The 17,804-nt window shown below is 43.5% G+C and overlaps 1 protein-coding gene across 5 annotated transcripts in view; it reads right to left on the reverse strand.

The window, feature by feature from the left end:
* cep85l (centrosomal protein 85L) overlaps window positions 1–17,311 on the reverse strand; it is a 31,085-nt gene extending 13,774 nt beyond the window's left edge. For 2 of the 5 annotated variants that reach the window (XM_029496286.1, XM_029496285.1), the window contains exons 1-4: window positions 16,937–17,311; window positions 8,092–8,256; window positions 6,595–7,436; window positions 4,752–4,837 (exon numbers count right to left, since the gene is read on the reverse strand). In XM_029496286.1, the coding sequence (XP_029352146.1) occupies window positions 4,752–4,837; window positions 6,595–7,436; window positions 8,092–8,256; window positions 16,937–16,985 (1,142 nt within the window). In that variant the 5' untranslated portion in view covers window positions 16,986–17,311. Of the gene's footprint in view, window positions 1–4,751; window positions 4,838–6,594; window positions 7,437–8,091; window positions 8,257–9,591; window positions 10,290–16,936 lie in introns of those variants that run through there. The other 3 variants (XM_029496287.1, XM_029496284.1, XM_029496288.1) reach the window with 2 other exon arrangements.
* Window positions 17,312–17,804: the final 493 nt, after the last annotated feature.

Below are 17,804 nucleotides of genomic sequence, written 5' to 3' on the forward strand. Positions count from 1 at the left end.
CCAGCCTCTGCACATGCTGTTTTCAGCTCACTGTATTTCTCTTTCTTCCTCTCGTACGCTGCTTCCATGCCTTCCTCCCATGGCAAGGTAAGTTACTGTAAGCCGTGATGACTATTCTGGCAGAGGTTGACCTTCATCTTCCTCTCGCCTCCAGGTGCAATGATGGACCACTCCCTCTGGCTGGTGTTCTGCACCCCGACTCCCTTCCTGATCAACTGGATCCATTGCTGAGAGATTTCTGGGCTGGTCTTATTCGTCTCAAGTCTGTGCGCCTCCAAGGTCTCAGCCAGCTTTCATAACACTTGGTTGTGGCGCTATTGGTAACGGTTTAGTGCTTCTTTCAAGCCTGTTAGGATGTGCTTCAGGCTGGGGTTTGGGGCGATGCAGAAGTGGCACTTTGTTTCAGAGTTTTACCACAGCTGGAGTTTTCTTGGACTTGGGAGGGTGTCAAATGCGGAACAAATGAGGAAGCTCAAACTTGCCTGGGGGATCTTGCATACATAGGTCCAAGTAAAGGCCTGAACCCCATCCGAGCCTGGTCCTGCCTGGCTACAACCATGCGACTCTTTTCTTGATGTTTCAGCTTGCTGACAGCTTGTGCAACGGCTTGTTCAGCATTCCACTTCTGCCCTGTTCAAACTGAAACCTCTGCATTCTGCATGCAGGGGTCAGCTGACTCTTACAGCTCAAGATGAACCTGACCTTCTCCTGCTTGTAGCCCAGGTGGAGAGATTTCAGTGGTCAAAAGACATGCATATTTAGGTTAATTGGTGACTCCAAATTGTCCGTAGGTCAGAGTGTGAGTTGTTGTTTATCTCTGTCTGTCTCTGTATGTTGGCCCTGTGATGGTGTCTTGTTCAGGGTGTACCCCGTAGTGATGTGTCGGTCACGAATGATATGGCTCTTAGAGCTGGCTTTTTGAAATGACTGATGGTAGCTGGATCTCGCCTGCCTGGGAACTGGCTCCTGCCTGGCTGGGACTTCATTTTTGTTTGTTTGTTTTTTTTTTTCTTTTTTTCTGTTCAAGCCTTATGTGATTGGTCAACTACATGATGTGTATTTGTACTGAGCAGGAGGGGGAGGGGCGGGGGCTACAAACAGTACAGAGAGAGAGACGGAGAAAGAGGAGGGAGGGACACGAGAGACTAGCACACCCACACAGAGACGCTGGGAAGAGGTGGGAATTGAAAATGAGTGGCAGGAAATTTCATTGATCAAACTAAGGCAGAATGGGTGACCAAGGCTTCAAACTACGCATGCCTTGCACATTTGATGACACAGAGACTCTTCTCAAAAACAGGGCAAATAATTACAGAGAGAAGAGAACAGAAGCAGCCCCTCAAAGCTGACGCACTTGGCCTTTCTCAATGCCAATCTTCTCTAAAGACTAGCTGAAACTGTTAGCTGGATGCTGCTTTTTTCTTTTTGTTTTACACATTTTTATTTATATTTTGTTATAATGTTGAATACTGTTACATCCCTCTGTATGTGTGCTTTGTCTACCTTTGGCTACCTTGAGATCATTCTCTCTCTCATTCCCTGTCTGACTACAAAGATGATGAGTGAACAGTTGCCAGTGCGGAGCGGATGGCCGCATCCTGTGTGTTGGACTTTTTTTTTGTCAGATTTTCCAGTGGCGGTGGCCAGTAGAGATCTGTGTAACTTAGTTTGTAATTTGTTTTCCTCGATTGTTGTTAAATCAATTTGACCGCCTTAAGTTGAGACGTTTAAAATAAATAAATTAATTTTTGTTCTATAATCATCCTTTGTTTCCCCCACCATTATTCTTCCTGGGTTTATTATTATTGTTACCTCCCCTCATCCCCTAAACAGCTTACGAGTCATAATAAATACCTTTATACATGCATTCATTCATCTTCACCCTTCACAGCTCGCCAGTCCATAGCAGGACCAACACACAGAGACAAACAACCACTCGCACTCACACTCATTCCTGCAGACAATTTAGAGTCACCAGTCTTTAGATGGTGGGAGGAAACCAGAGTACCCAGAGGAAACCCACAAAGACACAGGGAGAACATGCAAACAGAAACAGAAAGGACCCAGCCCCGGGTCTTAATGTTAATGTTATTGTGTTGTTGTTATGGATTTATTTTGTTCTTTTTGTATTTTTGAGTAGCACCGGGTTAAAACAGTGAGTTTGAGACCCCAGGGGATTGCCCCTACTGAGACTGGACACTCTAAACACACAAAGGCCACTAAGGAACTGTGAGTTCAGAAGAAATACGGCATTGTATGTCTGTGTGAATAACAATAGCAATGATGTTATCAAATAAAGGCAAAAATAATAATAGATGATAAGGATAAAAATCACCGTAATACGTTAAAATGTAATGAAGTTAATAATGCACGCACGAAAAATTTTGATACTGTGATTGTGAAATGGTAACCAAGTTAGGCTAAGCTGATGAATAATGGAAAAATGTTGTTAATGGAAAAGTATGGGTTGATAAATGCATAAGTATAACCAGATGGCCTCCTCAAAAGGGTAACTTTTGATGGAACAGATCTGAGCTAGTAGAAAAGTACCTAACTTGCCTGATCAGAATAGACTAAACAGTATGGTGAACAAACAAGGGAATGATAAAAATGGTTGGTGATTTATACTGCTTGGTGTGGAAGGAGCGATGTCCTGTATAAAAAGGTAATGTTAGGGAAGTTCGGGGGAATTTGCTTTACTCATGTCAAAGAGAACATTAGCAATTGGAGATCGAATCACCGGAGATAGAGGAACTTGGCGAGGGATCGCGACTGAGGACAGCAAGGGACTGAGCTTCGGTATTTCTCTTTCCAACATCCGACACCCGGAATAGTAGTGAATAGTAGACAAAAGAAATGTTGCATCTGATGAAGAACAAAGACTAGTTGCATCTGATGAAGAAAGAACAAACGACAGATCAGCAAATAAGTGGTGTAGAAATCAGAGAAGCCGTCTCCAATCCAAAATTGGCCATGGTGAGCCTCCACTCTCCCTGCCAGAGAAAAAGGGAAGAGAAACCTGATCCACAATACCTGATGACTGAGCACCAAGCGCCTAATCGCCGGAGCAGAAACCTCCCTTCCCTCGGCAGATTGGGTTGAGACAGGTTGGCACTGGCCATGCAGGCCACTCTCACCCCAACCAGCAAAAAAGTTAGGTCAGATTTGAGGTAGTGCTGTGACTTTATGATTTTTAATATAAGGCTGTTTCATTTGATTTATGAAATTATTCCATTAACCGCACTGTCGTTTTAACCCGGCAAATTTGAAGCCTGCAATAAAACCACTGCATGTTACAGTAAAGATTGCTGATCTCATCCCTATTATTTCAGCTTCTCCATCACATGTAATATGATAAGTTTTGGCTGCATGATGCAACCTGAGGTTCTGAAAGGTTGTCTTAGCTGTTTGTGTCCACTTTAATGAGTTTATGAACAGACCTTTTGTCTAATTGAGATCAGTATTTGTTTTTGTATTTTATCATTTATTTTTTGTAGCACTCATGTTGCTACATGTTGAGTATAATAAGCTATATGAAGAATGAACATTTGATATAGTGTATGTTTCTTATATTTAGTGATTCATTTTACATATAATTTTACATTATTTATGGTAATAAACTGATTTAAGCAGAAAAAAATCTGAGAAGCCACTTGAGAGCCAAAGGAGCTGACTCTTTTTAGTGAGCCGAGCAAAAAGAACCGGCTCTTTTTAGAGAGCCGGAATTCCCATCACTCGTACCCCAACCCTTGTCTATTGTAAACTGGGATTTGCTCCAGCACCCCCTGCGACCAGGAAATGGATAAGCGGTAGAAGATGAATGAATGAATGAATGAATGACCCAGAGGTCAAAGGTGAGGCTATAGTGAATACTGTTGTCATCAAGGATGGACAAACCGCAACAAGTGAGATAACTTATTTTTCTTAATGGAAAATGCCAGAAATTTCATGTTTCATGGCTTCTTTGGTTGTATGCAAGAAACACACCCTAACAATTGTTCATAATGTTAGGGAAGTTCGGGGGAATTTGCTTTACTCATGTCAAAGAGAACATTAGCAATTGGAGATCGAATCACCGGAGATAGAGGAACTTGGCGAGGGATCGCGACTGAGGACAGCAAGGGACTGAGCTTCGGTATTTCTCTTTCCAACATCCGACACCCGGAATAGTAGTGAATAGTAGACAAAAGAAATGTTGCATCTGATGAAGAACAAAGACTAGTTGGCAACTAGTTGGCAACTAGTTGGCACATGCAAACTGGCAACTGATATGGTTTGAATAGCCCCTCCTCTCCATGCACATCTATCTAAACGATTAAATTAAACACAGCTTTTGTGTTGTGCTGGAAACTGATTGCATTCATTAGGGTTAGGGTTTGACATTTTTATGTTAAGGTAAGCTAGCATTTAATTTTTTTAGCAATGTAATTGAGCAGGAGAAAGGCCCTGAAGCAAGACAGCATGAGTGAAAATTAATGTTATGTCCTTTGTCCTTTTGGTACGATTATCTTCATTTCCTGGTTTGCCCTCTGGATTTAGGCCCAACAGATACAGTCCACAACTGTGCAATAAATTCTCCTCCATAGAGGTTTCAAATGAGTCGACACTGCTTGTGTCAACACTAATTTTGATGTGCTGATTCAAGTGGATGGTCATTTAGGAGAAGGGAATCTGTGATGTTGCATTATACACTTCAACATTGTCAAGGAATATATTTGTTCTATGTTTGCGTGTAGATGTTTTTGCTGTACCTGTCTATCTCCAGTTCCCTCTGTCTCAGAAGCCCTTCTTTTAACTTCACCAGAGGATTGACAGCAAGAGCTGTCTCTGTCAGAATCTCGGAATAAACACACAGAATGAGAGATTGAATGTTATAGAACACTGCTGAAGTATTTAAAATGGATACCTTTAAAACATACCGTGTTTGCAGTCTTAGTTCTAAATGTACACTAGTAAATATTAGCAGTAGGGGAGAAGAAGAGGTTACAATGGGAAGTGAGTAGTAGTGTTTAATGATAACTAAAGTAACTCTTGCAGCAGCAGGCATTGAGAGAGAACATGGAGCAGAGATGAGTCAGCACCTGTAGGGCTAGGACAGGAAGAGAAAGGACAGGAGGGACAAAACACAGACTGCGCGAAGAAACAAAGTTAGAAACGTAATTTTAAAATGTACATGCATGAAGGAGAGAGAAAAAGAAAGAGAGCCACAGAGAGTCGGAGAGAGGGAGGGAGGGAGAGAGAGGGGTACTCAGTCCAACCCTGGCATGCTAGGCATATAGCAGCAAAACTAAGAGAAAAAGAGTAATTCAACTTCATTTAACTTAAGCTTCGTTATAAAGGATGATTTTAAGCCTGATCTTGAAAGCTGCAACAGAGTCGACTGTCTGAATACTGGGAGTTGATTCAATAGAAGAGGAGCCTAATAGTTGAAACATCTGAAAGATCTGCCTCCTGATTTACTCTTGGAGACTGTAAGAACCACAAGTAAACCTCCATCCAGAGAGAGAAGTGACATCCTGGGACAATAAGGAAATATGAGCTTGGTCATTAAGCTTTAAGCTTTGGGGAAAAGAATTTAAACAGATTTTACATTCTATTTAATGGGAGCCAATGAAGAGAAGCTAGCACAGGAGCCATGTGATCTCTTTTTCTAGTTCCTGTTAATATTCATGCAGCAGCGTTCCAAATCAGCTGAAGGTTTTATAGAGATTTGTTGAGGCATCCTGATCGTAATAATTTACAGTAGGCTAGTCTAGAGATTACAAATGCATGGACTAGTTTTTGTGCGTCCTTTTGTGACAGGATGTTTCCGGTCTTTGCAATATTCCATAGGGGAAAGAAGGCTGTCCTAGAGACTTGTTTTATACGAACACTGGGCGAGGACGGGGTCCATTACAGGAAAAACGTACAGAGACAAACAACCACTCACACTCACATCCAGACCTATGGACAATTTAAAGTCACCAATCAAGACAAGCATGGGGAGAACATGTAAACTCCACACAGAAAGGCCCCAGGCCCGGAGACCAAACCCAAGCAATTGAGTTATCGTTTTTGCTCCTCTTCTGTTTACTTTTAGGAGGTTTGGGGACTGACATACTTTCTACAGACATTGGTTCTATTCTGTTCTGGGCAGGCAACCGCTCTGACTGAGGCACAGAAAAGAGTGTTATACTGCCACTCTGCCTCCTGGTCTGGATTCTTCTCATTGAAGTTGATGTTAGCTTTATGAAGCCAATTTATGAGAAAACATTAGTGACAAGCTTTTAGTGCAATGCTCTGAGTAGTCCTTCAACTGAAACAAACCAGTTCCAATCAGCTGATCTGGCACTACTGATGCCTGTGGTGTTAGGGTTAGGGTTAGGGTTAACCCTAACCCCCCAACGTACAGTACAGGCCAAAAGTGAGGACACACTTTTTTTAACCCTGTTCATTTGAATGAGAAGGTGTGTCCAAACCTTTGACCTGTACTGTAGTCAAGACACATTAAACTAAAATTTTTTTAACTTTATTTTTTGTTTGATGAGTTTTGTGATTTTTTTCTGATCAACATAGTGATTCTTATGTTATTCCCTTTCTCTCTTTTCTCCTCACCTGGTTAAGACCAGCTCCTTGCTGATGATGTCCCTTTTGCCACGGCAAAGACAGATCCCCTCCACAGCCTTCTATGCCAATTTCACTTGCATGCTCTGCTTTGGGTCTACACTCCATTTGCTGAGTCAGCCACATCTGGGTACGGACTGCAGGCTGAATTGGGGACCTTCTGTCAGTGTGGAGACCCAGTGGTGGGTCAGCTTGTTTTGGGCTAAAAACTTGTTCCCCTCCCCAACATAGTTTAGCTTTTGGTGTAGCACTATAGTCCATGTCTAAACAGTTTTTTCTTACTGGTGAGGACAGACTTGAGGAAAGGGGCAAGCCTTTGTCCAAACCAGTGGATCTGCTGGTGCCTATATACTGGTAACAGGGGCCAGCACCGGGTGAGCGTTGCAGCAAGCAATGGCTAAGCAAGGAGGATGACAGAGGGAGATAAAGATCCATGTTTGAACCAAGGGGATCCTTTCTGTACCCATATAGCAGACCTCTATCCAGTGAGCCATGCGAATCTGGGTTGTATTGATAGCCGAATGTCCTGCTAGAGCTCTTATCAGTTCCAGATGACAACTTGGTCAGAGAGGACCACCTCCGGATGGGCTGCTGGTCCTTCATGTCCAGACAACTAGATGTACCCAGGTGAGATATGGAAGGTGTCACCAGTTGACAGGACCTGTTCCAATGGCCCGTACTGCTGGGTGAGGATGGGCCTCTAAAACTGGCATTGGGTGAAGAACATGGGGACGACATGACATGGACAGTTGGGATGCCATCATCATCCTGACTCAAGAGATGCTGGGACAGTGGCTGGCAAGGCAAGGGTGTGGTACTAGAACTGGAGTCGTCTGAAAGAAGGCATATAGACAACATTTATGACTAATATCAAACATCATAATTATCAGCAGAACAATGTCAACATACCTGTTAAAATAACAGTATTTTTCATTTGCAACAAGGAAAAACATGACAACTGTCTAATGGTATGGAAAGGGATTTCTCTTGTTTCCCCACATCTGCTCGGGATCTCCAGAGCTCAGAGTCACCATCAGGTGACTGACCTTCACACAGTCAGGTGTGTAACTGTCCACATCTGCGACAACCTGCTGAGATTAGTACAGATGGACTGTAGTCCAGGAGTAGAAAACATATGCAATCAAGTGGAGTAAAGTGTTTTACTTCTGCCAATGTAACATTTCACTTTTTTTTACTTTTTAAAATTCATTGGCATACAACCTTTTCTCACTTTGTCTCTAGTGAGGACTGAGTACTGACTTAGGAAGGACAACATTGAAAGGGTCTGTAAATAAATGTAAATAACGTAAATAACGTAAATTAGTAAGTAACTAGCCCAAAGAGTACAAGGAGAATAAGAACAGGACTTTTTGTGTGAAATATCAGTGCAGAACTGCCAAAAAAAAAAAAATCAGTCTTGGTTGTAAGAAATGCAGGAGACACAGCAGCAGCTCTGTCTGTAGTGAAAAGTCTGCAGCAGCATCTTACCTTCCACACTGTCAGAGTAGTAAGTGCCAATGCCAGTGTCACCACTGTCAGATACAGTGCTGTGTCGGCGTGCACCATAGACAGTATTCCCAGGGCCAGGGGGATTACTCTGCCAGGTTGATTCGAGGCCAGGGACCCATCCTGGAGAGCCACCACTACCAGAGCCTACACAACAGTTTTACAAGTCCATTATTCAGCTACAGGTATAGACATCTTATCATAGCTGAATTTGAATTTATAGTTTTTATAGTCTGTGTTAAGGTCTTTGGTGAGTTACAATGCTCTGAAAAAGGTTGCTGAACCACTTGAGATCTCAAAGTGTGATTGACAATTGATCCACAAGTGACCCAGGAGTAAATGAATTAAATCTCATTTTTTAACATGGTGTTTCTCAAACTGTCTGAGCGTGAGTTGTCTCCAACAGGAAGTATTACATTTTACTAAAATGTCATCCCCATGACTGAGACTTGATTGCAATGGCACCTGGATAGTGTTTGAGTGCACTAATAATAAGCACAATATTACCTGAAGAGCACCACCTGGTGTGTTGAACTTTGCAACATACAAGCCCTGTGTCATATAATGATGAATAGAGTGATCCTGGCTTCAACAGGATCTCAGGTTGTGCTGCCTTAAAATGTTAAGGATGTTAAAATGTATTCAAGTTAAATAAGTTAATAATAATAACAGGTAAAAGTTTAAAAAGTATATATATTCTTGGTTGTTACAAAACCGCGTCGGAGTGAGTGCTCTGTTTTTTGGTTCGGAAAAAACGCGTCAGTGTGATCGCTCTTCACCTTTATTTTCCAGCTACGTGTGTTTTTCTGTGTTCATGTGCCGTTTTACTTGAGTTAGCTAAGGAGCAAGCAGACAGCAGATTGTTGATGTGTTTTTTACGCTCTTGCCTGGGAAAAGAATTATTTGTAAGTATGACAGTGTATGAAGATTTCGTTTATGTTGTTAACGTACTCTGTTAACTTTAGCCTACAGTATTTAACAATTTGTTTTTATCTGTAATAATTTTCAGTTTTACGGTGAGGAAAGAAAACTTCATTAAAGGAAGAAGAAGTCGAAATCTCTTGTTTTATTGAAGGACTTCCTTTAGTTAGCTGACTGTCTAGTTGTGCACCAGCATACGCACTGCGAGGGCAGTACAGTAAAAAAATATATTACACGGCGGGCTCAAGCAGCAAAACACAATATTCAGCAAATATGAGTCTACGCTCAGGAAAACATTATCTTAAAGAAGATACCACCACACAGCAAGAAGCAACTGGTGAAGAACAGCAAACAAAGGTTGGAGATCAAGCCACCAAGAAGAAGGTGATTCTCCAAGCGCATGATGCTAAGTCACAGTCATCTAGAGCATCCACTAGATATTCATCAACGTCCTCTTCAGCCACAAAAGCCTATGCTAAGGCGAAAGCGGCACAGGCTCAGATAGCCTTCGCCGAAAGAGAGGCTGAAATGATGAAGCAGAAAGCTGAACTGGAAGCAAACCTGCTGAAGCAAAAGGCTAGCTTCGACGCTGATCTCCATCTCCTCCAGTGTCGAAGAGCTGCTGCTGCAGCTAAAGCTGAGGCTTCTGCCTTTGAGGAAGTCGAGGTTGAAGGCGGGGAGCGCAGCCAGCTTCCAGATATCGAAGAAGAACCCCTCAGTACAGTTCAACGTACTAGTGAGTACATCCAACAACACTCAGACATGTTCATGCAGGGACAGCCTTTGGAACCTGAAGTTGTGGAGACACGTGAGAGGAAAACAGATAAACAAGAAACACTTGACATTAAGCCTGGTGTTTTCCATGACATCGCAAGAAACACACAGCCATTGTACCAAGATATAAAAAAAAAAGAGCCATTATGGAACAAAGGGCCGAGTGACACTTACCCTCATGGTACTCATCACACAGCTAACCCAGAGAGAGAGTACTTACCTGAGCCTACAGGGGCACAAGACTTTGCAAGATATCTCATCAGGAGAGAAATGGTGAGTGCTGGTCTTCTGAAATTTGATGACAAACCAGAAAACTATTGGGCATGGAAAGCCTCCTTTCTAAGTTCCACAAAGGACTTGAATCTTTCAGCCAGGGAAGAGCTGGACTTGTTAACCAAATGGCTGGGAGCTGAATCGTCAGAACAGGCGAAGAGGATTCGTGCAGTTCACGTTCTCAATCCTGCTGCAGGCGCTGCGATGGTTTGGCAACGTCTCGAGGAGTGTTATGGGACTCCTGAGGTCATTGAAGACGCACTGTTTAAAAAGATTGAGAACTTCCCAAGGCTGACCAATAGAGACACTGTTAAACTTAGAGAGCTGAGTGACATTCTCATCGAACTGGAGTGTGCTAAGCAAGATGGTGCGCTTCCAGGGCTCACATATTTGGATACAGCTCGTGGGGTGAGGCAAATAGTGGAAAAGCTCCCTTATAACCTTCAAGAAAGATGGATCAGCTTTGGAAGCAAGTACAAAGAGGATTACAGAGTGGCCTTTCCTCCCTTCTCTATCTTCTCAAGGTTTGTCGAACAACAGGCAAAGATAAAAAATGATCCGAGCTTCATTATAACCCCCTTCAGCAGTCATGTCTCCTCCAGGACTGAAAGGCCTACAAAGTACAGCAGTAAAGGGTCTGTGGCTGTACATAAAACTGACATCCCTGCAGAATCATCAGGCATCCAGGCCAGTCCTGCTTCAAAGAAAATGGAAGAACCTGATCGTCAGTGTCCAATTCATAAGAAGCCCCACCCATTGAAAAAATGCAAGCTCTTTCGAAACAAAACTCTAGAAGAACGCAAAACATATCTCAGGGAGAATCGTATCTGTTATAGATGTTGTGGATCTACTCAACACATGGCAAAAGATTGTAAAATGACTGTCAAGTGTCTTGAATGTAACAGTGACAAACACATTGCAGCTCTGCACCCAGGTCCTCCCCTTGTGACCACACAGAGTTCGGTGGATGACAGAGATGAAAGCGGGGAGCAAAATGAAAGCCCACCTTCGTCAGTCACCTCCAAGTGTACAGAGGTTTGTGGAAATGCAGACGGTTCACGGTCTTGCTCCAAAATCTGCTTGGTGAAAACATATCCTGAAGGTAGAGAAGAAAATGCGATCAAGATGTATGCAGTGCTGGACGAACAAAGTAATAAGTCCCTCGCCAAGACAGAGTTTTTCAGTCTTTTTGAAGTGAAAACTAGCTCGACCCCTTACACCCTGAAAACCTGTGCTGGGAAATTAGAGACTTCAGGTAGGAGAGCTGCTAATTTCATCATTGAGTCCATGGATGGGAAAGTGAAGCTTCCCTTACCCCCCTTAATAGAGTGTGACATGGTGCCAGATGACAGGACAGAAATCCCCTCCCCAGAGGTCGCACACCATCACCCCCACCTGCGACCAGTCGCCAGTAAAATTTCACCTGTGGACCAAGATGCACCAATCCTCCTGCTCTTAGGGAGAGACATCCTCAGAGTGCACAAGGTACGTGACCAAATCAACGGGCCCCACAACGCGCCTTATGCACAGCGGCTAGACCTAGGTTGGGTCATTGTGGGAGATGTGTGCTTGGGTACAGTTCATAAGCCTTCAGAGGTGAACGTTTACAAGGCAAACATCATGAACAACGGCCGTGTATCCTTCCTTAGACCATGTCCTAACAGTATCCATGTGAAGGAAGACTACGGTGGTACAACACAACATCACAGTACAACCTTCCCTGCTTGTGAGATAAACACAAGTCTCCATGTGAGTACAGACAAACTAGGGTGTTCTGTGTTTGACAGGTCCAAAGATGACAACAAATTAGCACTGTCTGTAGAGGATAAAGCCTTCCTAGCTATCATGGATGCAGAAGTCTACCAAAATGAGGAAAATAGCTGGGTGGCTCCTCTACCCTTCCGTGCTCCAAGACGACGCCTTTCAAGCAACAGGGAGCAAGCTTTGAAACGTCTCTGCTCACTTCGGAGAACCTTGGAGAAAAAGCCAGAAATGAGAGAGCATTATAGCAAGTTCATGCAGAAGATGTTGGACAATGATCAAGCTGAGCTTGCACTGCCTCTGGACAAAGGGAAAGAACACTGGTACTTACCAACCTTTGGTGTGTATCACCCTAAAAAACGCGACCAGATACGCGTTGTCTTTGATTCAAGCGCTGAATGTGATGGAACCTCACTCAATGATGTCCTCCTTAGTGGACCAGACTTGAACAATACTCTGCTGGGAGTTCTCCTGCGGTTTCGTAAAAAACCTGTAGCTCTTACAGCAGATGTAGAGCAAATGTTTTATTGCTTCGTCGTTCGAGAGGAGGACAGGGATTATCTTCGGTATCTCTGGTATGAAGATAATGACATCAGCAAGAATGTGGTCGAGTATAGGATGAAGGTCCATGTTTTTGGAAACAGCCCTTCACCTGCTGTAGCCATCTACTGCATGAGACGAGCAGCGCAAAAAGGTGAACAAGAACACGGTTCGGATGCAAGACAGTATGTTGAAAGGCAGTTTTACGTGGATGATGGACTCACCTCAGTTGCCACACCTGAAGAAGCTATAGATCTCCTCACACGAACCAAAGAGATGTTGGCAGAATCCAACCTGCGACTGCACAAGGTGGCATCGAACAGTAGCCAGGTCATGGAAGCACTTCCAGTAGAGGACCGTGCCAAGGATCTTAAGGATCTGGATCTCGAAATGGATCCCCTCCCTCTTCAGAGGAGTCTGGGCCTCTCCTGGAACTTAGAGACAGACAGCTTTACTTACGTGGTGTCCAGCGAAGAAAAGCCATACACACGAAGAGGTGTGTTGTCGACAGTCAATAGTTTGTACGACCCCTTGGGCTTTGTAGCTCCAATAACAATGCAAGGGAAAGCACTCGTCCGAGAGTTGTCATCTGATCAGAGTGAGTGGGATGCTCCTCTTCTCCCACAAAAGGAGGCAGAATGGAACTTATGGCGAGACTCTTTAAAGGCTCTTGAAGACTTGCATATTAAGAGGTGCTACATACCAGCTTCACTGTCTTCAACACAGACAAAGGAACTGTGCATCTTCTCAGATGCTTCCACAATAGCCATAGGAGCGGTGGCCTACCTGAGAGCTGCAGACACTGAGGGACAATATCAGGTCGGATTTGTCATGGGGAAATCGAAGTTAGCTCCTCGTCCTGCCCACACTGTTCCACGCCTGGAGCTCTGCGCAGCTGTGCTGGCTGTTGAACTATACGAGCTGATCAGTGATGAGATGGACATCGAGATAGACACTGTAAAGTTCTTCACTGACAGCAAGATCGTTCTTGGCTACATTCATAACTCCACAAGAAGGTTTTACCTCTATGTTTCCAACCGGGTAACTCGGATCAGGAGATCTACTCACCCCAACCAGTGGTACTATGTGCCAACAGCTCTGAATCCAGCTGATCATGCAACCAGGTTTATGCCGGCATGCCAACTCCAACACAGCAGCTGGTTCTCAGGGCCAGCTTTTCTCTATCATGACAAGGCAGCGGAGACATCCGAATGTAGTATCTTCGCCCTCATTGAGCCTGAAGCTGATGATGAGATTCGTCCAGAGGCTACTACTCTAGCAACCAAGGCATCAGAGTCTCAGTTGGGCGCACAACACTTCGAGCGATGCTCAAGCTGGAGAACACTTTGTCACACCATAGCCAGACTCATTCACGTTGCAGCATCCTTCAAAAGAAAGTCAGACAAGGCTGAAAGGAAAGGATGGAAGTGTTTCGGAGATGAGTCCAGCGTGAGCGAGCTTCTACAAGCCAAAACTGTGATTATCCGCTCTGTGCAGCACAGTGTCTTTAAGAAGGAACTGAAATGTCTTGAAGGTGGACAGGCATTCCCCAAACAAAGCACACTCAAAAAGCTCAGTCCAATCGTGGATGAAGATGGTCTGCTCCGTGTTGGAGGCCGTCTTTCTTGTGCTGACCTGTCAAAAGAAGAAAAACACCCACTGATCATTCCACACATTCATCACATTGCCACACTACTTGTGAGACACTTTCATGAACAAGTAGCTCACCAAGGGCGACACATTACAGAGGGAGCTATAAGAGCAGCTGGATGGTGGATAATTGGGAGCAAGCGTCTGGTGTCAGCTGTCATTCACAAATGTGTTACCTGCCGCAGACTGCGAGGGAGGTTGGAGGACCAGAAGATGGCCGATCTACCTGCCGACCGACTTATTCCTGAGCCTCCGTTCACCACTGTTGGCCTCGACGTCTTTGGGCCGTGGTCCATCATGACACGCCGGACAAGAGGAGGATATGCAGACAGCAAACGCTGGGCTGTGCTGTTTACGTGCATGTCAACCAGAGCAGTGCATATCGAGCTGATTGAAACCATGTCAACAGACAGTTTTATCAACGCTCTCCGGAGGTTTTTCTCCATTCGTGGTCCAGCTAAACTTCTACGGTCTGACAGAGGGACTAATTTTGTAGGAGCATGTAAAGAACTGAACATAAATACAGACGACACAACAGTCAGGAAGTACCTCCAGGAGAAAGGCTGCTCCTGGGTTTTTAATCCCCCTCATGCTTCCCACATGGGTGGCTCCTGGGAAAGGCTCATTGGAGTTGCCAGACGCATCCTGGATGCAATGTTGCTTCAAACAGGACCAACACGTCTCACACATGAAGTCCTGAGCACTTTCATGGCAGAAGTCATGGCAATCATGAACGCAAGACCTCTTGTGACCATATCCACTGACCCAGATATGCCTATGGTGCTAACCCCAGCGATGCTCATTACTCAGAAGATGAGTGCAGTTTCAGCCCCTTGTGGAAACTTTGGCACAGCTCAGTTGTATGGCAAGCAGTGGAAACAAGTCCAGTGTCTTGCTGACACATTTTGGAAAAGATGGAAGGGAGAATATCTGTCTACACTACAGAGCCGCAGAAAGTGGACAACAGACAAACCGAATGTCAAAGAAGGAGATGTTGTCTTGCTGAAAGACAGCCAGGCCCACAGGAATGAATGGCCAATGGGACTAATTGTCAAGGTTTTGCCAAGCAGTGACAACAAAGTCCGCAAAGTAGAGGTGCGGATTGTGAAGGACGGGACAGCCAGAGTGTTTTTGAGGCCAGTCTCAGAGGTCGTAGTCCTTCTTTCAGAGACTCAGTGAAAGAATTCTATATTGTCGTAAGAAGACATTTCCCTTTAAATGTGTTTATATCTGGAGTGATATAATGTGATTATATCAAGCGGGGAGTGTGCTGCCTTAAAATGTTAAGGATGTTAAAATGTATTCAAGTTAAATAAGTTAATAATAATAACAGGTAAAAGTTTAAAAAGTATATATATTCTTGGTTGTTACAAAACCGCGTCGGAGTGAGTGCTCTGTTTTTTGGTTCGGAAAAAACGCGTCAGTGTGATCGCTCTTCACCTTTATTTTCCAGCTACGTGTGTTTTTCTGTGTTCATGTGCCGTTTTACTTGAGTTAGCTAAGGAGCAAGCAGACAGCAGATTGTTGATGTGTTTTTTACGCTCTTGCCTGGGAAAAGAATTATTTGTAAGTATGACAGTGTATGAAGATTTCGTTTATGTTGTTAACGTACTCTGTTAACTTTAGCCTACAGTATTTAACAATTTGTTTTTATCTGTAATAATTTTCAGTTTTACGGTGAGGAAAGAAAACTTCATTAAAGGAAGAAGAAGTCGAAATCTCTTGTTTTATTGAAGGACTTCCTTTAGTTAGCTGACTGTCTAGTTGTGCACCAGCATACGCACTGCGAGGGCAGTACACAGGTGTTCCCATATGTAAGCCTTGAATCACATCAACACATCCCCTTACTGTATAATGTTGAGAAACACATACAGGATAGTTGAACCTGGATCAATTTTTGCCACAGCTCCCCTATGCATCTGTGCATTAGTCTCATGTACATGAAGGAGGGGGCTATGTTTATCTTACCAGAATGCTACATTTGCTTCTTGTCTATGTTGTAAGTTATTGAACTGGAAACAATAAATTGATATATATATATATATATATATATATCAATAATTTCAATATATAATATTGTAAGGATGTCAGCATCAGATGGGAGAGTTTATTTTACCTCCCAATCAAGTCTCTCCTCCAAATAATGATGCATTTTCCTTCTGTTAATGATATTCAAGCTGGTTGATCCCCTTTGCATGTACTTTGAGTCTTACAACACTGTGGACCATATGCATGCACAAAGGATATAACAAAATATTTGAAATAGCCTGGTAACACTATCTTTTGTTTTGCCCTTAACCTGGAAACACCAAATTTGTGTCCACATTGGACAATAGCTGTCAGACACCAGATCAGCAGGAAAAAGTTTAATTGCAGGTGGGAACACTGTATCATAGCATCCATATGACATTGAATTAATAATTTCGAGTGTGGTGCATTGACAGTGTTCACCAAGGCAGCAACTGGCGATTCGGACTGGTGCATTACCTACTGTATCAGATTACTTATAGCACATTTTGATCTGCTGTCTCAGACTGGGTTAGGGTTCCTTTGATACGTCACTTGGACTGTTGTTTAAGTCAGCAATATTGGCGTATTTGGCAGCATCTCTTATATAAATAAATACGAATACTAATAATTTGTGTATTGATTTAACCGCCCGCCACCGGTAATCCTTAGCGATAAACCGTAGAAAATTGCTCCTTTTTACCAAGAGTCTGTGATCAGATGGATCACCTGATGAACCCAGAATTATTCTGAGGACGATTTCATGCAAGTTTACAGCTCACTGTCAGAAGCATCTGCTTCTATGGAACTCCTCCGCTGCAGCTGCTCTGTGCCTTAAAACACACAACTCACTACATTCGGTTCACTCTCACCCTCGGCATCATGCATACCGTTATCCTACCTGTTTTGTTGGACTCATATCCATCCTCGTGCTCTCCTCTGAACCACATTCTGAGCTGGGTAACTTTTATATTAAAAACAGAGCGATCGGAGGACAAAAGGCTAAAAACAAGGCCAGATTTTGAAAACGCGACGACCGCATTATTCAGGCCCTTATGGTGCAAACCAGCAGAAAGCACTGGAGGAGGCCTCAAAAGCAATCCATCTCTGAGCACTATCTCTTTTCAAACAAGCCTGTGCACTCTAAGACAGCGTCCTCTGAGAAGGGGATGCAAGCTTCTTCAGACTCTCCACCAGCATTGCCAGCACGGCACGGGAGGACGCACGAACCGAGGACAGTCTGAATCCAGAAGAGGCAGCTCCTCACCGTAAGAGTAACGGAAGCTTCGATACTCTTGGTTGGTGTCTATTATTGCAATTACGGTAGAACTCTGCGTACACAGGAAGTTGGATTCGTGCATGCGCATTTGCTATTGTAATTGGATGCCTTTTGACTTTCCACATCTTTAACCTTTCCCAGATCTTCTTTCTCTATGTATATATGGTTTTACATTCCCTTGCAGTGATTTATTTCTCCGATAGTGAATGTGCGATTTTTCAGAATATTTTAATTGCCTTATCTTTCTGTCCAATACTGAAATCAATTTGATTGACATTATTTTATGATGGTCTATTCTAAAGAGTCTGCAACTTTAGTCAAACAACTGCCCCTGGCTGAAAGATCACATTGTTGCTGCTAAATTACCACGCCATAAGCTCAGAAAAAAAAAAAAAAAAACAGACATCGATGGAAAGTGAGAAAATCTGTTATCATATGATGCTTCCGACCCACATAATGGCAATGATCCAAGATTCAGCTACTTCTCTTT

This window comes from Echeneis naucrates, chromosome 24, assembly GCF_900963305.1.
Source record: "Echeneis naucrates chromosome 24, fEcheNa1.1, whole genome shotgun sequence".
NCBI classification, from domain to species: domain Eukaryota; kingdom Metazoa; phylum Chordata; class Actinopteri; order Carangiformes; family Echeneidae; genus Echeneis; species Echeneis naucrates.